At 36.2% G+C, this 27881-nt stretch overlaps 1 protein-coding gene across 2 annotated transcripts in view; it reads left to right on the top strand.

The window, feature by feature from the left end:
* LOC124364219 (CD109 antigen-like) overlaps positions 1 to 27881 on the top strand; it is a 128742-nt gene that overhangs the window by 23794 nt on the left and 77067 nt on the right. For both annotated transcript variants that reach the window (XM_046819536.1, XM_046819537.1), the window contains exon 2: positions 5544 to 5611. In XM_046819536.1, coding sequence (XP_046675492.1) covers positions 5544 to 5611 — 68 coding nt within the window. The remainder of the gene's footprint in view (positions 1 to 5543; positions 5612 to 27881) is intronic.

Here is a 27881-nt window from a genome sequence, read left to right as displayed (position 1 = left end):
AATGATGTTGGAATACACTCAGAACAGCAAGTGTTAAAATACAACCAAAACACCTATATTAAAATACAATATAAATGTGGATATTAGTAGCAACAAGAGAACTATGTTACAATGTACCTTGAACAATGATGTTGGAATACACTCAGAACAGCAAGTGTTTAAAATACAACCAAAACAACTATATTAAAATACAATATAAATGAGGATATTAGTAGCAACAAGAGAACTATGTTACAATGTACCTTGAACAATGATGTTGGAATACACTCAGAACAGCAAGTGTTAAAATACAACCAAAACACCTATATTAAAATACAATATAAATGAGGATATTAGTAGCAACAAGAGAACTATGTTACAATGTACCTTGAACAATGATGTTGGAATACACTCAGAACAGCGAGTGTTAAAATACAACCAAAACACCTATATTAAAATACAATATAAATGAGGATATTAGTAGCAACAAGAGAACTATGTTACAATGTACCTTGAACAATGATGTTGGAATACACTCAGAACAGCGAGTGTTAAAATACAACCAAAACACCTATATTAAAATACAATATAAATGAGGATATTAGTAGCAACAAGAGAACTATGTTACAATGTACCTTGAACAATGATGTTGGAATACACTCAGAACAGCAAGTGTTAAAATACAACTAAAAACACCTATATTAAAATACAATATAAATGTGGATATTAAATGCAACAAGAAAACTGTGTTACAATGCACCTTGAACAGCGATGTTGGAATACACTCAGGACAGCGATTTTAAAATACAACCAAAACAACTATATTAAAATGCAATATAAATGAGGATATTAGTAGCAACAAGAGAACTATGTTACAATGTACCTTGAACAATGATGTTGGAATACACTCAGAACAGCAAGTGTTAAAATACAACTAAAACACCTATATTAAAATACAATATAAATGTGGATATTAAATGCAACAAGAAAACTGTGTTACAATGCACCTTGAACAGCGATGTTGGAATACACTCAGGACAGCGATTTTAAAATACAACCAAAACAACTATATTAAAATACAATATAAATGAGGATAATAGTAGCAACAAGAAAACTGTGTTACAATGCACCCTGAACAACGATGTTGGAATACACTCAGAACAACGATGTTAAAATACAACCAAAGCACCTATATTAAAATACAATATAAATGACGTCATTAGAAGCAATAAGAACAGCGATGTTAGAATACACCCATAATAACGATGTTAGATGCACTAGCTTTAAACGATGACGAAATATACCGAAAGTTTAACAACTGCTATGGTATATACTATAATGGTTCAAAGTCAACATTAAGTTAGGCTTTGTTACCTTAAAGTCTCTTTAATAACCTTTGTTCGCTAAAAAATATTAAATATCTTGCTGTGAGGTTTGAAACTTAATTTTTAGTTATAGTTTTCGTAAAATGTTATTAATATTGTTACTAATTTTTTCTAATAAATAATATATATTGAATTAGCAAATTCTTAAATCACCACAACTTTTTATCTGATTCATTAACTGCGGGTTTTTCTATATCATTGCTTTTTTGACGTCTTGAAACCCTTTAAAACCGTGTGCAATTTGTTATAAATCTACATTTAATATTTCCTACCGATCCACGTTTGGCCATCTTCCTGAAGAAGTAACGAGTCTTTGATAGTGTATAAAGAATACAGGACGAAATATAGCTTTTTATAGAAATATCAATGTAGTGTGTGGTCATACGCTATATCCAGCCAGCGTGGCAAGGTCGGTGCAGCGTAGCGGAGAGAGTGGCGTAGGCCCGTAGACTAAACAACGTGGGCAGTTTCAAGTTGCAGGGCCACTACGTCACAAGTAACGTTCACTTGAGCTCTCGACAGACGTATTGCCGCTCTCGAGCTAGATACAGAGCAGTGTTTGTGTAAACAAGCTTTGCTATTAGCGTTGTTGCCGTTAGCTCATTCAATACACAAAGCATGAGACCTGGCGGAGCAGTTCTTCATTCCAGGTACTCGGAGGTCGAGAGAACAGTTACAAGTTTAGTGTACTGGAACCGATCTTCCTGCGTTATTAATGCCTTGTGCGGTTAATGGGTTAAGTCATACTTGAATGGTCGCATCCTGGATTGAACTGTGGGGTTATAACGTTGTATCTATCATATTTAGAATTTGAAACCTGAGGAAGAGGTCAGATACCAGGTTTAGAAACGTAGTGTTCGTTTTCTACAACTTATAACTACAGGACATTTTTAGATTCTGTTATTTTTCAGGATGAAACTTGACATCGGACTTCTAATTTAGCAAAGATCGACATCTCCGTGGTTCTAAATCCATGTGAAACCGTTTGACTCACTTTATTACCAGAGATTATTAATTTTGGTATGAATCAATGATATCTGGAAAATCTGTATCTGAACCGAAACCTATTCGTATAGGCTAACGGATTTTGTCAGTCAGAAACTATGTGGATACAAAATATCTGCAATGTATCGATGGATAATCTTATCAGTGAAGATCGGCTCCGGAAATATTTCAACAGCACCACTGAGGCAAACAGATTCTGTTCCGTCTTAGGGTGGTCGAAAGAAAGAAACAAATACAAATTTATCACTTTTAAAACGGTATGCAGATTTTTTTAAACTAAATACTCTTTAAATTTTCAAATTCTATGTCATGCTAAAATTATAAAGAATATTATAACCATGCGAGAGATTGTTTATTTTTTTCTTATAGTAAGATTGAAGAAAATGTACTCCCGGAATCTTGAATTCACTGCTGACATTACACAATCGTTATTTTTATAGAGAATCTTCTTTCCAGTTCCCAGTTTTATAGAGAATCTTCTTTTCAGTTCTCAGAAGAACGGTTTTCGGAAGAAGTGACTGTAACGCGGTAGCTTTCCGGAATTCATCAGACTAGTTATACAATGGAAAGGTAGCAACTCTCGTTATAGATCTAATTGTAAAGTGAAAGCTATTTTATATTGTATATTTTTAATATTTTCATTACGGTGGAACGGTTGGTATGGGCCTAGAGCCGGCCCTGATCTATAGTATCGGATACATGTTTAATAGGTTTGCCGGGTTAAAATCTTCCTTTATCGTACGGTAACTCTTCAGCCAATCTATGATGCTAACTGTAGGAGTCTCAACAAAATTGAACGTGGATTTGGAATATTTCGTTATAAGTTCGTTAGTTTTATTTTTCTTTGAGAAGTTTTTTTTGGCTCATTGATAAATAGGCTGCATTGTTTGAACTGGTAGCTGGATAAATTATGAACACACATTTTGAACCTGTCATCGTTCTTTTACAATATAATTTAACTTATCCTGTGAACCCTGACCTATAACCCTATTTTCTTGGTGATAATTCAACGATGATTATGTTCTGTGAGTAGGTGTTTTAATTCAGCGCGTGGCCTTTTCACACTCGCTGTGGTTTGGCGAAAGTCATTTTCTTAAAAGAAAAAGAAACAATACTGTGTGTATGTATGTGAACTGCAGTCACGAAATATTTTGGCTTGATAGGCTACAGTTTTTTTTACTTCGGGACTCGGTAAATTGTGTAATTTGAGTTTGTGACCAATATGAACGTTAGAAAAGGTTTTAAACAAAGCGTAATGCATTCTACAACATTTTCTTCTAATAATATTCTTTCATATCGGAGGAAGAAGTCCGTCTATATTCAGAACCAGTAGTTAAAACATTTCTGAGAATTGTTTTACAGTGTTTGTTTATATGTATTGTTTATTATCTCGCGAGTGCTTTTAATTGAGGCGATATCTGAAATGATAACGGAGCGATAAGCAACGATGCCTAAAATAGGCGTATTTGTTTAGAAACGAAAGCCTAAATAGAAAGTTATCAATATTGGTTGTGATAAGTCTTGATGTTTGGTAAATAAACATTTGATACAAAAGAGGAAATTCAGTGTCTAAGTATAAATGGATTATTAGAACAATACTTATTAGAAAAACATTGATTGTTGCATAAAGAGGGAAACACCCATCTCAATCGTAAAAGTGGCCGACACACAGTTTTCAAAAAGAGGTGTACTCTTGGAAAGTTTCGTGAGGTTCAGTTGCCAGTATTTAGAACTTTCTTTATTCAAATTCTCACGTTTCGTAAGAAGAGTCTTCCTCTAGATACGACAAAATATCGTGTCCTTGTTAATACTGTATAAACTAAATACTAGAACAACCTTTTTACGAAGGCATCAATTGGTTTGGTAACAATAACATTTGGAGACTTTAACGGTGGTAATTACCGTAGTCCGGCATTCAACACCTTGCATTGTGTTGTATTGTTGAGTGTGGCGACTGGTGTTGTGTATCAGGCTACCAAACTGTCCACGGGCAGTTAGTTACCTGTCGCCGGTAGCCACCACGCCTAGCCGGCCCCCGCCCCACGGCGGAATCACGGTCCCTAGCCACGCTACCACGCGCTCGCTTATCTCCGCAGGAGAAAGTAAATTACGATCTATAAACACAAAGAGCGGACCTTTCCCATCTTCACTACAGCAGTGCTGCATCTCAACCTTCACCGTGGTCTCTTGACGCTTCGATATTGTAAATTTAAGGGATTACGAAGATATGCAAATGTTCCCCAATATTCGAGCGGCCCAAAATTGAAAAACTGTTTGAGACCAATAGTGGACACGAGTACACTTTGTAAGTCTGGAATCCTGGAATCTATGAAATTTTATTAGTCCTGACTCAGTTTACTCTGGGACAGAAAAACGTTTAATGATTACACGAGTTAGTGAAGTAGCTCACGAAACGTCATTGTCCAGAAACATCGGCCATAGAGAAACATATTTACAAACAAAACATTCCATATCATTTTATAAAACGGAAGTATTTACAACATATCTTACCATTACCCTACGATTAATAAGCGATTAATAAGAGAAACCTTACAAATCACTAAGAATAAAAATAACTCAACAAAGGAGATAGCATCAGATTATCGAAAATCTGGTATAAAACTAAAATGTATATCTTCATTACCAAATGTCCATTTCCATTATGGATTTTACTTCTTTTCTTATGAGTGATAGCCATAATAATAATTATATAACAATGTAGGATACTGTATAACAAAAAATAGTACGCCTAACTTAATTTTGCCTACTAACAAATATATACACGAAAAAAGAAAAACCAAAGTTGTCATTTAGGTACTCTTTCTCATTGTCAACGGACCAACTTGATCGTAAACTTTAGTCATTGTTTGTGATTGATGAGCTGTGTGTATGGGCATGTAATATTATTATGTCTGTGTCATTTGTGCATCTTGTAGCATGCTTAACAGAAAGTACGCTTATTTTCCATGCGAATTGATATGAAATACATGTAAAACATAATGTATTATATTTTTAATGTATTGTGTTAAAAACGTCGGTTACAACGGACGTGCTGAAATGGTTAATGAGTTTTAAGCATATTGGGACTGTTGTGTTTATTAGCCGTTATCGAATGTGGTGAGTTCAAGTTTAGACACATGCAGCAATACTTATAATTATGTTTCTTGTTTACAGATGGTGACGCGAGGGTTACAGATGACCCTTGCGGTCATCTGCATTATGGAACAAGTACACGCTATGGGGTAAGTAGCCTAAAGTACCTGTCCTCATGGCAAGGGCATATATAAGGGGGCTCAGGGCGCTCAAGGTTCCCCTCCGAAATTTAAAAATACAAACATAAGAATTGCACCTGTTAGTTTGTTTCAAGGTTTAACCCATACTTGATGTTTCAACAATGTCATTGTGAAAGATTCCAGGGCCCCGCCTCCGCACACTTCCCACCTCTGAGGTGTTATGTATCAGTGACACATCTCGGATCTCAGGTGACTTGCGGAATGATCTAGGGCACATTGTGTCACGATCGCTGTCGTATGGCATCTCTCGCGTCTCGTGGCCACCAACAGGGTCGTTGCGTCAACGAGCCTTAGCCTATACTCACCATCTTCACTGGCTATGATTAATTGTTGTAGGATTAGATAGCTCAGGGGTGTATATAAGGGCGAGTTCAGGGGGGTCGAGCTCCCCCCTCCCTAAAATTTGGAAAGACATTAAACATTAAAATTGCAAATAATAGTTGTTTTTACGCTAGAACTCATTCATGAGGTCTTAAATTTCCAGAATTGCACGTAGAACCCTGTTTTTTGGACTTTCTTAAACCTCTTAAATCACCCCTTGTATCGGTTCCCTCCAAAATAATGTTCTATATACACCACTGCCTCATGTAAACAGTCCCTGTACATAAGCTGCCAAACCTAAGTTGTAAAAAAAACCAAACAGTTTTAATATAATGCGTTCTCCTCTTTTAGCTGCTAAGTATCTTTTAGTGTAAATTCTCATCCGTTTATAAGTAAAACAAAAAGAATTGTTGTTGTTTTTATTCTACTTTTTGTATTGTGATATATATTTTTGTGCGTGAAAATGTTTTATTTTATAGCATTGGGTATTGCATCGTATCATAAAGTCGCGTGTAAAATATAAAAAAATATGTCTAGAGACCATTTCAAAATATTACTTTCACTTTTTTAGTTGTTCTTGCAATATTCAAGATACTAAAAAATAACCAGAGTCATCGGACTCTTCGTTATGGGGAATCCGTCCTTACTATTGTTTTTTTGTATAAAACTGTCATGGAGTTTATACCTATTATACTATTTTGAAATTTTTTAATTGTCCTGTCTGTACTTTATGTGAAAACAGACACTGTATAGTCTGCAACCTAAAATTTTGGGGGATGAGATGATTTTTATTCCTTTCGGATTTCATTAAGGTACAGCCTTTTCAGAACGAACGAGATTCCAATTTTTACCTTTCTTCTTCAAGTTTAGGAGTTATGGGGCTATTTCCGTGTCCAAATTAGTCCTTTTTGTCAAATGTGCTTATTTTATTTGGAAAAACTATGTGCGATTTTCATCATGGTGGGTAAGTTACGTTACGAATGTATTCTAGAATTTGAAAGCTTTGCGAATTTACCCCTTTCTGCGCCTCTCATTACCAACCACACAGAGACTCTGCTGCACAATACCTGATAGAAAGCAGCATGTGATATCGCCGGAAGTGATTGTTGCAGATTGCATGTGACAGACCAGTTCCGGCCTGCCGTGTAATTCAGGTTCGCGATGCTGTCACATGGTTGGAACACTGCATAATTTCATTTTGCTACAATCTTTATTTCGCTCTCCACGTCAAGCTGATCTATATAGTTAGCTCCATTTCACCTTCGGCTGAGTGAAGCGTCTAAAATCTGACACTGTCACAGACTTTACTCCTAGAATCTGGAGCCCAAGTCAGTCTGAAGAGATTAAAACAATAGTTCAAAACGAACTCTGCACCGTTTCAACATCAAAGACTCAGAAGAGTTCAGTCTGGTTTACCCAGACAGAAGCTATCCACTTTAATCTAGACGAAGCAGTGTTCTCATGGTCTAATCAGCTGCGAGATTAACCGTACTACGATGTTTTAGACATGAACCTAAATCACGTCACCAAGATGTTCAAAAGGAACAAATACACTTAAGTGTTGAATACTCGGTTGCTTCAATCATTTCAAATGAGACATCTACCATAATTATAGTACCCAAATTAAAATAAAGACAGTGTTTGAGAATTATCACTGCTCTTATTGGATAAAACTCAAGGTCATTTCACAACAACTAGCCCTTAAACAAAATGTAGGTAGACTATCTATCCTACATTCAAGTTTTTGACGAAGTGTCAAATTGAATTCAATGATTCAAGAGACTTTAACGGTGGAGTAGATAAGGTGTCTGGTGTTATCATTGTATTACAAGAGTGGATAAGGAGTTATAACTTGTACATAACTCTGTGTTTACTATTATCAGCCTACATATGGCTTTGCTTTATGAAGTTTAATAATTAATAAATTTATTGATGCTATTATTGTAATACATTTTATGTTAATGACAAGTGTATTAATAAGACTCCAAAAATTTGAATCAAAATCAAAGTCCTAACATTGTTTAAGTGTTTAGAAATCAAGTGGCCCTAACGCAGTAATTTTCAAAGACTATTTAATTTATATCTGATCGTAGATAAAAGATACTTTTGTTTTTACCTTTAAAGTCTTAATGTCTCCTCCATCCTTCAAAAAAGATTGTTCAATCTACCTGCCACACACACAGCAATTAGTACATTTCAGTGTCCAATAAATGTTTATTTTTTTAGAAAATTTATAACTCAGGCCCAAATAGAAAAGGCTGAAGATAGATATGTTTACAGTATATAAATGAGTTATTCTTCAGAGAGTGTCAATTGTTTTTATTCACATATGATTTAAGAAAATTTTACTCTTTAATTAAACGTAATTTAAGAAAAATACACGTTTTTCATAATGACATTTAATTTAATTAATAAAAAAACACGCCACACCGTGATGCTATACGCTATGTTTATGCTGTAAAAATGTCACATGTTTTTTTATTTGTGCCGGATTACAAAAATTGCCTAAATGTTCTAATTTTAATGTCTACCATTTCGTATTGTTTATATTTTTGTATTCAGGGAATGTACCTTAATGGACTATGAATTTAGCTAACTAGTTACATCATTGACGTATATAGAAAATCTTTTCCGAGGGGGGTTGATACACGGGGTGGTTTAGGAGGTATACAATACCCCCCTCCAAATCAGGGGTTCTAGAATCTTTCCCCGGGAAATTGTTGAAATGTATGTAATTGTTAAAATATCTCATGAATGTATTCTAGCGTAAAAAAACTATCAGATGCAATTTTAATTTTTGTCTTTCTAAATTTTTAGGGGGGGCTTTACCCCTGAATTCGCCTTTGTATACGCCCCTGAGCTACCTATTCCTAAAACAATAAATCATAACCGTTGATGATGGTGAGTGTCGTTTAATATAGGCTAAGGCTCGTTGACGGAGGACCCTGTTGGTGGCCACGAGACGCGAGAGAAGCCTTACGACAGCGATCGTGTCAGAATGCGCCCTAGATCATTCCGCAAGTCACCTGAGATCCGAGATGTGTCACTGATACATAACACCTCAGAGGTGGGAAGTGCGCGGAGGCGGGGTCGAGCCGACAGTCTGTATCATGATGCAACAGCTGGATCCAGGCCAAATTATCAAAGGCCACTGGCCCACCCAGGAAACGAAAATACGACAGATCAGCAACACTTTTTCAAGAGGAGTCAAACCGGTTAAATGTCGGTCACAGCTTGAGTTCATTTTGAGGATTCCTCATTTCCAGAACAAGTCTTTGGGTTGTGATTCCACGTGTTTAATATAGCCTACTAATAAAAATCTGAACATAGCCTGTAATATGACTGTTATTTTTTATATTCTACTTTGATTGTGGATATCGCTTCTTGGTAAAGACGGGAAACGTATTTATTTTTATATATCCAGCTATCAGAATAAATACAACTATGCAATGTAGCCTATGCAGTCCATTTCCCTTTAAATTCCACGAATTTCAGTTTGAAAGTCGCCAATGTATTACACACGTGTAAGCTCAGCTATTAAATAAAATATATATATATATATATATATATATATAAATTCTTTATTTGTGTAATTGTTTAAAGTTAACACTATTTTTCAATATACCGTGTCTTCCAAATTTTATGAACTGAAGGGACCTTGGAAACTATAAGAGATACAGCAAAGATTAAATGGACAAAGTTGTGAGTAATAACAAATTAACGTGGTTAAGTTGATTATTGGTTGCTCGCTGCGCTCAAAATACTGTTTTTTCTCAAAAATTTCACTGTCGCAGCTCTTTTATTAGAAGCTATATTGAAACATTTTTTTACATTAAATGTGCATGAAATTTTTTCTAGTTTAAAATATTGTAGTGGACAATTTTTCAAAACTAGTTAGCAGAAGCTTAAGGTTACAGTATTTTTTTTAATACAACAACCTATTTTTACCTAGTCAAAAGAAAGTAGATTTTTACTTATTTAAAAAATACAACATATTATGTTATGCTTTCTTCGTGATTTTTGTCAAATAATTAATAAAATCCTGTTTTTGTATGGTTGTATGAAGGGAGTTAGTTTTTAGTCTACTACCGTACTCGGATAGTTGGTAAACCTGACTGATATTTCACTGCACTCGTTGTTGGAATCAGCTGTTTAGTATAACTTAGAAATTGACTAAATGACTGTTACTGACATTTCTGTAATTTATGAGCCAAAAAGCATGTTAGTTTCAAATCGTAACATAATTCATAATTATTATTTGAGCTGTTTATTATTTAAACACTGTTATTAAACCTAAATAAATTAACACAAACATGAATGTACCATAATGATATCTATCTCGAGAAATATTTCATCTGTAAATTGTTATATTATATGAAACTTCATTTCTGCATAGAAAGAATTAGTTCTATGATGGTGCATACCCAACCATGCAGAGTTACCGCAGCCTGTCACTTAGAAGGCTGCCAAAATTGATTTTTTTATGCCGTGGAATGTAAAAATCCCTGTTCTGTATGATAGTCTGTATGTCTGTAAATCTGTCCGAAGAACATCCAAGAATCACTTTTTCAAGTAACCTCAGCGAAACCTATTACGCTATACTGATATGGCTTACTATTAGCCCTAGTTAAACTCTTGAGTAAATCTCGCCGCCTGGGAATTCCACAGCCGGTAGATCTACACGTGGCTGTGGCCAGAGAAATGGATACATGACCTCCATACGACCTCCACGGCTCCATCGCAGTGTTGTCGACATGAGGACGCGGCCGTGCAAGATGAGGACGAGCGTACAGTGTGCGCAAGGCTAAAATTAGCCGCGTTTCCCTGCGCAGTACCTGGCCTGCGGCGGAATTGCGCAAACTGCCACCATTGTCACACACGCCACCGGTGACACCGCCGGCCGTTGCAGCTGTGGCGGTCTATGTGACACAACGGGTACGGTTTCATCCCGTGTCGGGTTACACTCACCCGACCTGTGCTCGGCATTTTGCAATTTTGGCAGGAAAACCCTCAGCGGTAAGCGGAGCTGTGGAGTATTGGGTTATATGGCACTAGTGGGGGTTCGGCTTGCTGTGTGGCAGGACAGTAGCAAGTCTTGATCTTCCGCTTTTTTTCAAACACAAAAAGGGAACATTGGAATTATACGGAGACCTCTCTGTCCCTATCTATTACTAGTTATTGCGTCATATAAGGAAATAAATGTGTATGTACGCATTGATGAGACAATGAGACTACGACTTCACCTATTTATAGATGTCTGTGATGTCAAAACGATGTACATGTTTCGTTTTGAGCTTCTTCGTCGTCGATTTTCTTTGGATCTCTTCAGACATAGCCTATATGACTCCAGATTCCAGGAGTCTAGTCTGTGACAACGTCAGATACCAGATGCTTCAATAAAAGGAAAGGTGAACTGGAGCTAAAATCAAACTCCACACGTATGTACGTATTATGAATAGAAAATAAGGAACCTTCCAAAGTGTTCTCGTGATGTGAGCTAAAATTCAGGTGCTCGAAAGATGTTTTTCTTCTTCCGCAAGAAATGGGGGTGGCGCCTAGGCGCCACCAAAGCCCACATTGATAACCGAGAGCAATTCCGATCGGTGCTTTTCCAACGTACAGATCGTCCAACGTGATCTGAGGTCGAGTTTTCCACGTTATTCTGCAAAGGCACGTGAATGGTACCGAGGACTGAACTTCACGTCTTTCCATGTTTCCATTACCAGATGGCGTGTCATGACATCATCAGAGTCATGCAAGAACTTAGCCAGGAAAAGATTTTGGGGGAGTCCAGACAACTGATATTTTCCCGTAGTGGATAGAGTAATGCCCCATTTTATTCCTTAAAAAGTTCTTGACCCGTGTGTTTGTGGCGTTATTTTTGAGCAGATTTGTGTGATAGCCCTATTTTGGAGATCATGTTCAGTTGTACCTTTGATTGTAATATTTGAAACAAAAGTTGTATATTTGATTATATTAGTTACACAGAAAATAAATAATTCACACGTACGAGGTGTGTTGAGGTCCGGTGGGTTTTTTAGTTAGTTCTGAGGTCCGACGCTAGGGATGCGCCACGTAACTGATTGTTACCGTTCTTGCTAGTTGACCTCTCACTCCACAGATGGCAGCACGATCGCTCAATTTTGCCTGCCTCAATTTAAAGCATCGCATTGGTTATCTCTTGTGTAACTGACACAGGCCAAGGTGGTACTCAATTATCAAATTAAAGTAATTTAACTCACACACCTGTCTGGATAACAAGCACAAGTGATTAATATGTGCATATACGAGTATACAGTAAGAATGTTACTAACATTAAGCGCCATATACCTTGTTGATTATTTCTGAAAGGATCATTTTTTGCTTAATAATATATGGCTATAAGCAATAATGATTTGCCAGCTGTGAAGATATCCGATGCAAGGCCAACAAGTAGACCTATTATGTACCAATAAGGATTTAGCCATTGATAAAATAAATCACGAGGTTCGTGGCTAGGTTAGGTTTGGTAGCCTACCAATTGTAGGCTAATTATTGACCTTTTCTTGGAAACTTTGGAAACAGTGTTCGAGATTGTTGAAATAGTTCAAACTAGTAGAATTACTAATAAAATATTCTTTTATTACAATTGATTGCATTTAGGAATATTATTAATGTATTATTACTTAGGCCTATAAATTAAAATGTAGGCTATTATTTTCTGTACAACTATTTCTAACACAAAATGAAGCAATGCGATGTCACCTCAGTTTGGTGGCCTTCTAAATCGCGTGGAACACGTAAATTTGAGAAGCACTTAAGGACACAATATATTCACAATGGCGACGACAGGAAGAGAGCCATCACAATGGTATTGTGCAATTGTGCCGGGTGCCTGAGAACCAGACATAATGGAAATTAAGGGATACAATCCTTCATTACTACACGCATTATTAATTTTAAAATACCAAGTCATGGGAGACTCTAATTGTGGTGACTTTAAAAGAAGTAATCCAGAAGGTAAACGGACTGTAGGTCCACATCATAAAACTGCCGGAAGCATTTCTTACCTACTTCTTAAGGGGTGGACAGTGGGTCCGCGGTCCCGGCCTGGGACCCACTGTCCGACTCACGGGATTCTTTTGACGAGGGGTTGACAAAAGATCGTCGTACTCACACTGCAGCACTTGAATGGATGTTTCGAGATCTAAACTCTATATCTGCTAAATAGTTTTCAGTACACTACATAAGACAGCTGCAAAAAGAATGAAACAAAATGATATACATAAAATAAAGTCAGGTTAGTTACGCCATTTCTAACTTAAGAATGTCTGTAACGATTATAGTGGTCTTTGGTTTATTGAATATGTTTTCGCTCCGACTAGGAGAACAACGATTAAAATATCGTAAGAATGCACAGAAAAATCAGGTAAAGAGAACAAGACATTTATATAATAGTATAAGAGCCTGTTAACTTTAGTCAATTGTCCTGTGTAAACATTGTTTTATAGTAGCACAATCATAAATTACCTTACATTTAGTCGTGAAAGCATAGAGTAAGCTTGATAATAACAACACTTCTTATTTAAACATTTTTTTGCGACCACTGTTGAGCACAAGTAAGACAAATATTTAGATAAGAAAACTAAAAGTTTTATTACAAATCTACTTTTAACTGTACACTTTAGTAAATATTGAGTATGCATGTTGAGTACTGTATGCAGACATCAAAGGAATGTACTATATAACTGTTATATAGTTATAAAACGCATAGTTTATTTGACTTTTGACAGAAGTAGGCTTCTCAGAAGTTTGTTTGTACCTTGTTCGAGAAAATAAAGCAACATTAACTAGGGCTTTTTTTATTAACTAAACGCCAAATTTTAAACCTTTTAACGCTTAACGGTTTATTTTAAAGGAGAATAAAACTAATAGGGTTTAAGAATAAATTTAAGAATTTGGTGCGTTCGAAGTTCTTATAACTGCTAGTAATTAAACATGTTATCTCCTGTCGTTCCGGGATCACTATTTGAAATAACGTTAAATGTTTTCGCAGCGGGATATAGAGATGAATAGCAATTGGAAGTTTGAATGAAACTAGACACATTTTTTAGCCGTTCATCGAATTCCTGTTTGAGTGATATTTACAACGAATCGTTAGCGACATCAGGTCACTATTATGTAAGTTAGTATGTCTGTGTAGGAAGATGTTTTGTTTACTGTTTGGATTATATGCCAAGAGCCACTATTTAATGTAATAAAATATTTTGTCTTCGTATCTATTTAACTTAATTTGGTACAATTTTAAAAATGATATATTAGATATGAACTAAATTGTTATTTTAACTATTAACAATGTTAATAAAACAATAAACCATCCATTTCAATTAACGTGTACTACGAGTAACGTGTCTACTGGTATATACAGTATTATACAAACGATGGTCCAATATAAGGAATAACTAATACAAACTTACTGTAGATGTTTATGATTCATTAGGACAATGCCAAATTAATCAGAGAGTAATATAATGGAAATATGGATATTCGTTAAGATATAATCCCGTTAAGATATGTGGTAGCTTGAGTAAACTGTTGTTAATATTTACTGCTTTAGCAGTACGCTGTGCGAATGTAGTGGAAGCATCACTGACCAGAATAAAGAATAAGTGCAGGTAGAAAAACTAATGCACGGCCAGGTCAGTTTTGAAAAGAAGGACAGTTAGTCCACAGGTATCAGCGTGGACTAACTGTCCTACCCTGCAGAAAAGTGACGTCAGCCACCCTCGTCAAACTAGGCGTGGACGTACAGTCCTAAAATCTGAAAATAAGGCGACATGTATATTATCTTTTATATTACATATTTCCATTGTACTTTGCACCTGCAGCTCCGCTCTTCCCTCCACGTTTTACTACATTTCAAGAGCCCGACAACCCTAAATATAATCAAAAACACACAAAGAGTAGTGGTGTTCTTAATAGATGTTTCTCTACATCTATTTAGGTGAAATTTCACATATAATTTGAAAAATACGATTTAGAGCAAAACTAGATGCTCAAAGATGAATTTTTATAGTAATTTGTTTAAACAATGAAAAAACCTAGATAAAGAATTTGATAAACATTGCAATTTATAGTCTGAAAAACAAAATACCACATCGACCATATAAATGCATTCACTGTAGTTGTAATCCGAAGTCAAAACCCCCAGGCGTTCAACTATAAAGTCTGTTTGTGGAATGAAAGATTGAGAAATCAAGTTTGAGACAAGTCAAGTGCCTATTTTCCATTGAATTTTTGCTCCATGTTAAATATAGAGCCTCGGAAGAGCAGGCAGCATCCACTAGCGTGTCCTCTTACATACGGGATGCTCGCATAATCAAGCAACATTAGATACCGCTAATAAAAATTACACAGAGTCGATAAAAAACCCTCAAAACTAGCCTAATGACTGATCAATCCTCCGACTTGAGTAAAAGTTTAGACAAGTAGTAGTAATGGGGTTATAGAAGCGATGCGACAATATGCTTTTCGAGGCCACATCACGCCCAACTCCGAACACAACACTAAAACTGTTGCCGTCTTCAATTTCACATTCAGAGGGTAACTACAAAGGTTTATTGTACTATATTCAATTTACCTAAGGTTTACGCTGACACTTTAAGTAATGTTTGATATGATAAAGGTTGAATTTTAAAGTGACACAAGCCTGTTTTATGTATTTTTTGGCTCGGTTTCTGTAAAGTAATTTATACACATTCTTGTAATTGTTTTCTTTTAGCCACCCCTTAAAGCTGTCGTCCTCGGTAGCCGCCTAGTTTGCCTAATGGCCACGATTGATTCTCCTTCTGTACAGGTCCACTGCTTCACTGTCTAAGTCATACTGGAAAATGATATAGAGTAAATGTAAATAATGTACACAAATTTGAAGGTTTTAAAAATTTCATGGAAGACTTCTCGATAGTTGTTAAATAACCTTAAATACTAAAACACGAGCTATATGATTTGATAATATTTGATGTGTTGTGCAGTTTACACCTCGTCGAAACGATACTTAAATTCTTACAATGTATCGGTTTTTATGTGGGGAACTATCTTAAACAACAGATCTTAAACCGGAAAAATATTGTGGTGGAAGGTAGCTTTCCACGGTTAGACCAAAACAGTTGGTTATGACACCGGCCGTGTAAACCGAAGACCTAATCCGTTTACCATCTTTTATTATGTAAATTAACTGTAAAAGTAAACCACAGGGCTCAATGAAAACTTAATAAAATCATGTAAATGACTGCGACTTCATGTCACGGTCGATAGTTATCACTATTCTCCTCAGCCATCACAGCGTACAAAGCTACAATGAAGACGCCAAAGAAAACGTTTACTTCACATTAAAACTATTAATAATTATAACAAGGTTTGTCACGGATACATCAATTCAAGTTTGCATGTTTCAACTTGGAAATAAACTGAAGAAGACCCCATCAAAAGAATAATGTTGAACTTATAGGACATTAAAGCTCTAGTAGTACTGTACTTTCACAGTTGCATGTGAAATTTGAATTCTTTTTGCGACATCACTAATAAAATTATATTTCTAATATATTACCACAAATTACACTATTCTACTTATAACTAAGAGTCTAACAGGTGCATTACGTTTATAGATTATCTCATATAGAATACCCGGTATAGGATAATGTAATGCCTTCTCTCACATCCCATTAACAATCAACATTACTTCTTCAGAGGCTTCTATTTTAAAGTTGGCAACATATTCTCAATTAAGCTTTAATGATTGATAGTTACCTCTAATATGTACTGTAAATGTAGTTTATATCCATCTGAAGAAATGTACCAGATACACGAAAATGTTTAAATGCTTCAGAACATTATACATTGGCTTTTTTAAGAGAATTGGCCGGTTCTTTTACTTGTACATGTATATGTATATGATAAAAAATCGATACTAATGTAGTTTAAATAAACATTAAATCACGATTTTGCCGTTTATACAAATTTTATATAAACATATATTTGTTTAGTCACGTCAATGATGTAGAAGAAATTATAACTAAAAATATACGTTTATATTAACCAATGTAATTTTTTCTTTACCGACAAAAATATTAATAATGTACAAGTTACCTCATACCTGGATTTAATTAATATATAATTTATAATAACATTTATAGTTATATATATTTATATTTTCATCAAATGTATTCACGCTCATAATGAAGATAAAATTCCAACAGTGCAGGAAGAGCGGCTGCCGTACCGCCTGCCCTTGTCCATAGTGGACTAATCGGTCAGTGGAGTAATCGACCCTTTTCATTTGAAATGCAATGTTTTATTTGATCGGGTCGTTGGGCCAACGACCCAGTGGACTAATAGAACCTCTATAAATTATAAAACGGGTCGTTGGCCCAACGAACAGTGGTGTAATCGAACCTGCATTCTACAATTTAACTTGTTACTGCAATAGGGTCGTTGGCCCAACGAACCATATACGTTATTAGTATTTGTAAGTAAATTTAGGATCGTTGGACCAACGAACCTTGATTGTAAATTTACTGTTTAAATTGTAAATACGGTTCGTTGGGCCAACGACCCATTTTAGTTATGTTTTACTTTATGAAACAAATCAGTCCGATTACACCACTGATCGTTGGGCCAACGACCCTCTTATTTTAAACTAAAGTAATGTTTGGGTCGTTGGGCCAACGATCGGTGGAGTAATCGAACCGGACCCTTTACGAGACCTGCGGCTATCCTTACCTTTCCGGAAGACCTTTTGGTGCTGCTGGCATGCGCAAATGTTCGCATCGAGATGCTAATAGAGCAGCACTCTTCCTCGTCTAGATGTGGGTTTTATAGTCCATAGACTGAGTCACTGTCGAATGGCTGATGTATTGTATGAGTCGAATCGCATGAGATTTTTAGGTTTGATTAAGACTGCCCTGTGCAGACTTTGCTCATTCATCCAAGCGCCCACTTTCCAGCCAGTATACATAAGGGAATAACTCTAGATTGACTGCGATATTTCAATCAGAGTCAGCGTAGGAACTGACAATCGGGTTTGTCTCTCGGCCAACACAATCAGACCAAATTTACCAATCCCTGGCTTGTTAGAAGTTCAATTCAAATTTATGGTCCTTAAATTCTCTGACTACAGAGCTATTAATTTAATGATCCTCTGTAAACCTTATAAAGTATCAAGACTACACAGGTCACCTACACTCATTCAGGATTGACAAAGAATAAAAAAATAGATGGTGCGATTGGCCTCAAATTCAAATGAAGCGTGACACATTAAAGAATTAATTATAATTCATCCAACATTTCATTCACTTATGAATTGAAATGATAATCTTGAAAACTACGGTAATCTTGAGCTTTAGGCCTGTGAACAATTGTTTTCGATGTATCACTCCAAATTTGTTATTCATAATTTTAGCTATAACTCAATTTTATTTATAAAGTTAGAAAAGTAATTTCCTGATTTTAGATGTCTTTATTTTTGCACGAAAATACAAGTGATTACAGTGATCAAACATCGGGCGAAAGACACAGTTATTACTGAGTGTATGCTTTTAAAAATGCTTGGAAATGGCCGAATACAGTATAAGTGGACATCGACTTGGATTTTGGAACCAAGTGACCAGCGTCCTCGGTAGAACTTCCAAATGGGACGAGCACAGTGTGGATGTCCTTCGACGAATTTATGTACCAAGTGACCAGCGCCCTCGGTAGAACTTGCAAATGGGACGAGCACAGTGTGGATGTCCTTCGACGAATTTATGTACCAAGTGACCAGCGCCCTCGGTAGAACTTGGAAATGGGACGAGCAGTGTGGATGTACTTCGACAAATTTTTGTACCAAGTGACCAGCGCCCTCGGTAGAACTTGCAAATGGGACGAGCACAGTGTGGATGTCCTTCGACGAATTTATGTACCAAGTGACCAGCGCCCTCGGTAGAACTTGGAAATGGGACAAGCAGTGTGGATGTACTTCGACAAATTTTGGTACCAAGTGACCAGCGCCCTCGGTAGAACTTGCAAATGGGACGAGCACAGTGTGGATGTCCTTTGACGAATTTTGGTACCAAGTGACCAGCGTCCTCGGTAGAACTTGCAAATGGGACGAGCACAGTGTGGATGTCCTTCGACGAATTTATGTACCAAGTGACCAGCGCCCTCGGTAGAACTTGCAAATGGGACGAGCACAGTGTGGATGTCCTTCGACGAATTTTGGTACCAAGTGACCAGCGCCCTCAGTAGAACTTGCAAATGGGACGAGGAGTGTGGATGTACTTCGACAAATTTTGGTACCAAGTGACCAGCGTCCTCGGTAGAACTTGCAAATGGGACGAGCACAGTGTTGATGTCCTTCGACGAATTTTGGTACCAAGTGACCAGCGCCCTCAGTAGAACTTGCAAATGGGACGAGGAGTGTGGATGTACTTCGACAAATTTTGGTACCAAGTGACCAGCGTCCTCGGTAGAACTTGCAAATGGGACGAGCACAGTGTGGATGTCCTTCGACGAATTTATGTACCAAGTGACCAGCGCCCTCGGTAGAACTTGCAAATGGGACGAGCACAGTGTGGATGTCCTTCGACGAATTTATGTACCAAGTGACCAGCGCCCTCGGTAGAACTTGCAAATGGGACGAGCACAGTGTGGATGTCCTTCGACGAATTTATGTACCAAGTGACCAGCGCCCTCGGTAGAACTTGGAAATGGGACGAGCACAGTGTGGATGTCCTTCGACGAATTTATGTACCAAGTGACCAGCGCCCTCGGTAGAACTTGCAAATGGAACGAGCACAGTGTGGATGTCCTTCGACGAATTTATGTACCAAGTGACCAGCGCCCTCGGTAGAACTTGCAAATGGGACGAGCACAGTGTGGATGTCCTTCGACGAATTTATGTACCAAGTGACCAGCGCCCTCGGTAGAACTTGGAAATGGGACAAGCAGTGTGGATGTACTTCGACAAATTTTGGTACCAAGTGACCAGCGCCCTCGGTAGAACTTGCAAATGGGACGAGCACAGTGTGGATGTCCTTCGACGAATTTAGGTACCAAGTGACCAGCGCCCTCGGTAGAACTTGCAAATGGGACGAGCACAGTGTGGATGTCCTTCGACGAATTTTGGTACCAAGTGACCAGCGCCCTCGGTAGAACTTGGAAATGGGACAAGCAGTGTGGATGTACTTCGACAAATGTTGGTACCAAGTGACCAGCGTCCTCGGTAGAACTTAGTGTAAACGGCCATTAATCTACGTGACATACCTCTGTGTCTTCCAGTCCACGAGTGTTGTGTTGATTTTCATGATCTCTGTATTGTGGTAATTTAGTCACTCTCTTAGTGTTCTTCAGCAGGTGTTGGTAAAGTTCTTACTAGTATTTTCTTAGTCACAGTTCACCAATTTTTGTACATCGGAGTTGATTTGGGAAAGGTATATTTAAATAAATTTTATGACATTTATAAGACGTGTTTAATTTTCTATAACTTATGATACTTTATTCATTTATTTCCATGGTTACACTGCTGTCTGTTGGAAATTGTGGCCATATTGTTTATTAATGATTGTTGGTAGTTATAAAGCACTAAATACTTTTTAATCAATACGCGCTAGTGGCATACAGACGACATTTCAGCACATGTTAAATACAAAAACACCAATGTGTTTCTTAAGTTAGAAAATAAGTAAATTAAATGTGTCTAGCCAAAGAGAGAAAATATCAAACCACGTTGTTAATTAATATTTCTGAGAAATTTTCAGAAAGCCGGTTAAAATAGTAGATATAAATTCACTAACGATTCGATTTTGTGCAGCTCTGTTTTGTTTCCTATAGTGCAATTAATTAGGAATCCTAAAAATCTTCAAATTGTTTTAAACCGAAATACTTTAAATCCCGTAACATATGGTTTGGTCTCCTTTGCAGGCTAGGCAGTCAAACTATGTATTAAAAAAGACACATCGAGTGTAATTTAAATTTATGTTCCTTTCCATTTGCATTACATAAAAGTGAACAGTTGAATATACAATTTAGCCTACGTGCAATCCGGTTGTATGCCAAAAACTCGTTCAGGTTATCAAATACTGACGATAAAAAGCTTTTTAGGCGAATGTCAAGTGACTTGTGGAATTTCTACCAATTTGGTAACCTGATAAAATGAACACCTGCCTGTGAGAGCAAGTGTTCATACACCTATACCTCCTATTCCGCACAGGAAGTTCTCTGCCTCCAGACGTATACCAATGTATATCTCGACCACTATTAGGAAGTTCAGACATTTGATGCAAAGTTGATCCCAAAATGTAAAGGCCTGGTAAAGTCCAGCAACTGTACTATTTGGCTAACGACTTTAAATCATAAAAGCCAGAGGCTAAAAATAAGCAAACGTGATTCCATGCCAAACCTCGATCGAGGTGTATTCCAACGAATTTTGAATTATTGACTTCTTCCAGTATGGAGTCTGCTAACATGCCATACTACGGTCTCTTCGACCCGAGAGGATTACTCATTAAAGCCTTAGTTACAATTGACCGTCGGCACAGGCGTTCATCAATTTTTCAATTTATGGACAATTAAAAAAAAAACAATACAGTAAATGAATATTTGAATTATTATCAAATTTCTTTCTGGTTTCTAACAAAAAAAAATGATATTATTCAGCATTTAGCAGATATTAAAAAAAATATATCCGTAAAATATACTGCGCAAAGACAAAAACCATGGAATCATTCTGGGAGTTTCTTATTATCAGTTGGAGGGTTAAAGGGCCGGTAAACGGACTGTAGGTCCACGTCATAACACTGCCGGAAGCATTTCATACCTACTTCTTAAGGGGTGGACAGTAGGTCCACGGTACCGGCCTGGGACTCACTGTCCGACTCACGGGTTTCTTTTGACGAGGGGTTGATAAGGGATCGTCGTACTCACACTGCAGCACTTGAATGGATGTTTCGAAATCTAAACTCTATATCTGCTAAATAATTTTCAGTACACTACATAAGACAGCTGCAAAAAGAATGAAACGAAATTATATACATAAAATAAAGTCAGGTTAGTTACGCCATTTCTAACTTAAGAATGTCTAACCATTATAGTGTCTACTGGTGTAGACAGTATTATACAAACGATGGTCCAATATAAGGAATAACTAATACAAACTTACTGTAGATGTTTATGATTCATTAGGACAATGCCAAATTAATCAGATAGTAATATAATGCTATATGGAATTCGTTAAGATATATTCCCTATTAGTAATCCACTTCATATGTGATAGCTTGAGTAAACTATTGTTAATATTTGCTGCTTTAGCAGTACGCTGTACGAATGTAGTGGAAGCATCACTGACCAGAGTAAAGAATAAGTACAGGTAGAAAAACTAATGCACAGCCAGATCAGTTTTGAAAAGTAGGACAGTTAGTCCACGCCGACACCTGTGGACTAACTGTCCTACCCTGCAGAAAAGTGACGTCAGCCACCCTCGTCAAACTAGGCGTGGACCTACAGTCCTACAATCAATCCAGAAAGACTAGGTTTGCTCTTCGCTAGAGCGTCATCTTAGCTGTACGGGAATTTTAGAATGCTTGTATTCCATAAACATATAATGGAAAAAATCATGTAATTTCAGGGCATCACAGGTTAATATTTATATTTTAAATATAATGATAGCCTACCTTTTGTTTAAGAGGCAAATGTACTGATTAAATAAGACAGTTGAGTTTTGCTCAATTTAACCTTTTCTCTTAGTGCAGTGTCTGAAATTTGACGCTGTCACAGACATGGTTCTTAAAATCTAGAGTCATGTTCGTCTGAATAGATGAAATAGGTTGGCAACGAGAAGGTCAAAATTAACTCTATATCGTTTATACATCAGAGACACCTATAAATAGGCAAAGAGGTATTCTCATTGTCTCATGAAGTACACAATTGAGTGTACTACGGTGTTTTAGACACGGTGGAGCAACTGCGTTTTTCTACAGATAATGTAGCAATGTTTGGAAGGTTTGATCCAATGCGAAAGTTGAATGAGAATAACCTCTTCACCTAGATCACAATATATTCTGTAGTCTAGGTGTCTCTGATGTCGAAATGATGTAAATAGTTCTTCGTCGCTGACTTTTTATCTCTTCAGACGAACATGACTTGAATTCCAGGAGTCAAGTCTGAGACAGCGTCTGATTCCAGACGCTGCACTAAGAGGAAGGTGAAAAACATCAACCCTTCCCACCATAGCTACGTTATGTATACTGATTATACTACGTTTTTCCCATGCACAGATGCTTTGCTATTAATAATTCTACTTGTTTAGCGTCTATATAGGTAGACAGGAGTTGTACCCAAATGGTTTTTACAAGCCCTATTAAACCCCAACCCCCCCTCTTAGATCCGGCCCTGATATCTTCTACATAAGACAATGAGGGTGGATTGATTCAATGGTGTTTTCTAATGGTTTCCTTTATTAGGATATTGTTAGGAATCGCCGTCAAAACTAAATACGACAGAGAACTTCAGTCTGATGTTCTACATTTATGATGTAAATATAAAATCATGTCAAACCGTACTGTGATACATTGAAATTACAGATCAGTAATTTTTGTACTGTAAACATACTACCAATCTATTTATTCATAATTTGTCACATTATCCATTACCACCTAATCTGAAATTCATTAAATGACAACATGGCATGTAGTCTTACAATTATTTAAATAATGATTGTATATTGTACATGGTATAAATAATCATCTACAGTTTAACCTACACATGTACATTTTTATAGTGATATAGACCTACATGTGGAATATAAATTAACCGTATTTCGTTTTGCAACGCTATTCATGATTAAGATAAACAAAAATGTAAAACAATATTTTTTATTTGATAAAATTTGTTAGCTTCAAACGCTTAAAAGCAATATCCAGGCACGTAAATTTAAGTTATATCCGCCTTAGCCAACAATGTAAAGATTGATTATTTGACGAAAATTGTCAATTTTAACATTTTTATTTAGTTGGCTTTCAGCCTTGCAGCATATTTACCTTTTTTCTCGACAAGAACGTATCCAGGAAAACATTTTGCGGGGATTCAGATAACTAATATTTTCCCGTAGTGGACAAAGAGTAAGGCCCCATTTTGTTCCTTAAAAAGTTCTTGACCCGTTCTTTGTTGAGAACGATTTATCAGCAGTACGAGTCAGTAATACTGAATTATTTAAATAGTATTAATTGATTACTAAAAATTAATTGGAAATTTGGGGGGTGGTCCGGACCCCTTAGACCCCTTCGCTGGCTACGTCCTTTAGCCAATCTGCTATAATTTTATTGGTTAGTTTCAAGTTTTGATTTACGTTATTTTTAAGATTGCCAGTTCAAAATAAAAAGTAGACTATTTTATATATCCTTTTTTAGTTTCACTTTATATTGGTCAAGGACATCTATTTATACTTTATCTGAATTTATTAAACATGCAGTAACCTAGTACTTCGTTAGTTGCATTAAACGGATTGGATTGGATTCCCATGTTGTCCTTTATAGAACAATTGCATTAGTGTTATTGATTAACTATATGAAATCCAACTGCATTAGACCGAATTTCATTCGATCACCAGAATTAGTTTAGCAGAGTTGGTACAACTGTTTCCCGGAAGGCGCAGTTTTCTACAATCAACCATGCTTCACATCTGGATCTGGTGTCGGTCACGGACCTGCAATAACATCCGGCACCGCTCCGCGTCTGTTCGGTGGACCGTGAACTACAAACAAACCGACCATTTTTCATTCTTTACTCCATGTCCCTTGCAAAAACCAACCAGTATTAGGTACCGCTGATCTTACTCTAGATCGTTTCACATATCCATTATACACTGTGTTTTAATTTTACATTTTGTTAAGAAGTAAATATCAGTCAACTATACAATTAATCGAATAACTAGTCTCGTTTAACCGTTAAACATTGGAGTCGGATATATAACTCACTCGAACCAGAAGTGCTAATACGAAATTGCATGCAAAACTGTAGGAAACTATTATTTCTAACATGAATTGTAATCGTGTATTTTTCTAAACCCTTACATCATTTGTATTTTTTTATTAACTAAACCACATTTTAAAACGTTTAACGGTCAACGGTTTATTTTAAAGGGGAATAAAACTAATAGGGTTTAAGTAGTCTATATATTTAAGAATATGTTCAGTTTGAAGTCACTGGTAACTGCTAGTAATTAAACATGTTATCTCCTGTCCTTCCTGGATCACTATTTGAATTTAACGTTACACTTTGTCGCAGCGGTATATAGCGATGAATAGCAATTGGAAGTCTGAATGAAACTAGACAAATTCTTTATCCGTTCTTCATCGAATTGCCGTTTGAGTGATATTTACAACCTATCGTTAGCGACATACCATCGCTATATGTAAGTTAGTATGTCTCTGTAGGCAGATAATTTCGTGTACTGTTTGGTGTATATGCCAAGAGCCACTATTTAAGGCAATACAATATTTTGTCTTCGTATAGGTATCTATTTAACGCAATTTGATACAACTATTAATGTGATACATTAGCTATGAAATAATGGTTATTTTAATTAATTATTAACAGTGTTAAAAAGACAATAACGCCTACTGGCCAATGTCTACTAGCATATGCAATATTACACTAACGATGGGCCAATATAAGGAATATCTAATACAAACTTACTTATTCGGCCATGAGGATAATTCCGAATTAATCGGATAGTAATATAATACTATGTGGAATTCGTTTAGATATAATCCCAATTAGTAATCCACTTCATATGTGATAGATTGAGTAACTGTTAATATTTACTGCTTTAGCAGTACGTTGTAGGAATGTAGTGGAAGCATCACTGACCAGAATGAAAAATAAGTGCATGTATAAAAACTAATGCACGGCCAGGTCAGTTTTGAAAAGTAGGACAGTTAGTCCACGGGTGACCCATCAAAATTTCGCCTTGTTGTTTTTTAAGCTAGAACGACATTTTTGATGTCTTAAAGCTCAAAAATTCCAGTGGTGGGAAGATTCCCAAGACTTTATTTTTAGAGAATATTTTACACTTACCTGTATGAATCAGTCGCTCCCTCCCCCCGAAATAATTTCTTTATACGCCACTGCCATAAAACGAAGGATCGCTCAAGATAAAAATGGTTATTTCTACGAACGGAAAGTAATACATTATGTAAAGTTATTATGTAAATACATAATGGAAAGTTTTAAGGAAATGAGTTGCGAATATGCTATGGTTATCGATGTCCCGATATCCCGAATCCTTATCCGACTAATTAAAGTGAACATGGAATGCATGATTAACTTTCACCACAACTAATCACACAAGAAAGGGTTAGTTAGGGTTTCCTTATTTTATTTGATAATGCATACTAATTTAAATTTTTTAAGGTAAGGTTCACGCTGTAGAAGAAATGTGGAATGATAACTCATCTGTTTATATTTGAAATTAAAAACTGTAAAGCACTTTCGGTCAATTACCAAAAATCAACATAAGCATATAAATTTGTTTGTAAAAACGTAAACTTAATTTAGCTACACACAGTCAATGCAAAATTATGTTTTTCCAAATATTTCCTTATGACGTATATATGGCATATTTCAACTTTTCCTTATTCAAATATATAAATAAAAATGAGTAAGAATAGGTTTGGCTTGAAATTGCTTGACAATTTTATAAAGTTCCAATTTTGGTTTTGTATTTTGTGAAATACCCGGGATAAAAGTTTACAAATTGGAATGCTCGCGATCGTGAAACCTTTTTTTCTCGACTCTAATGAACTTATTCAAGCAATTGTATAAGTAATGTCTTAGTATCAAGTTTAGTTTGAATCAGCGAATTATTTCCATAATGCTGTCATACACTTTGTACGGTCGCTACGTAAAAGCATAGATGATTGTAACTTATCTGGGAATTCACAGACTTTTTTGTTTTGCTGTACGTGGCATAACAATTTGAGTAAATCTATTCCTTTTCCAAATTTTAAACTGCGCGCAAATATATATAAATTTTCGGATTATGGCGATTTTTGGTTCTGGGAAATGCTAAAGATCCCGCGATAATTCCACTTCGAAGGTGATTGCAATTAGCAGATTTCTTTGAAATCTATCTAAAACAGCGACCCATGTTATTTTATTCTGTTGTTTACGGCATAATACCGGTAGGAAATTTCCATTAATTTCTGAATTTCCCATTAGTTCTTATTTTCTAAATTTTGTTGTTTCATCAAACCAGTGAAAACCCATGGTCAAAATACAAATACTCTCATTTTATGTCCTTTATTTCACATTAAAAATCCCCTATGGCATGCAATTCGTATCTCTAAGAAGATATCATTAATTGTCTATATAAAAGAAAACTAGTGATAACTTTATGAAAGGTTGTCTTTGCTGAAGAGGTCAAAGTAAAAACAAATTTGTTTATTTGGCACGGTCAATGAAGGAAGTAGTAAATAGTGTTTTACCGCGGTTTGTTCAACCATGAACAATATCAGAGGTTCGTGATCTGTAAATGTTTTTATGTTTGTCAGAAGATTTCTAGCCTTGACTTTGTAACAGCTAGTCAGGGCCTTTCATCCATATGAGCAATGGCGTACCTCATGAGGGGGGGGGGATGAGGGGATAAATTCCTCTCAAGCTCCCTAAAATAGTTTAAAAATATACTTAAAATTGCAATAGAACTGGTTTGAAATGTAACTGTTAAATGTTTTAAAATTTTGATTTATTTCCTCCCCCTGTGTGGTGTGGTATTCAATCAAATACACACCCACCCCCCTAAAAACGAACTGTAGTTACGCCAGTGGATACGAGTATTTTGTGAAAAGAACGTTGTACCGTGATATCCATTTATGCACGGCAATTTTTGGAT

Source organism: Homalodisca vitripennis, chromosome 6, assembly GCF_021130785.1.
Source record: "Homalodisca vitripennis isolate AUS2020 chromosome 6, UT_GWSS_2.1, whole genome shotgun sequence".
Taxonomy (NCBI): Eukaryota; Metazoa; Arthropoda; class Insecta; order Hemiptera; family Cicadellidae; genus Homalodisca; species Homalodisca vitripennis.
The sequence above is the reverse complement of the archived record's forward strand: the minus strand, read 5'-3'. Positions and strand labels throughout refer to the sequence as shown.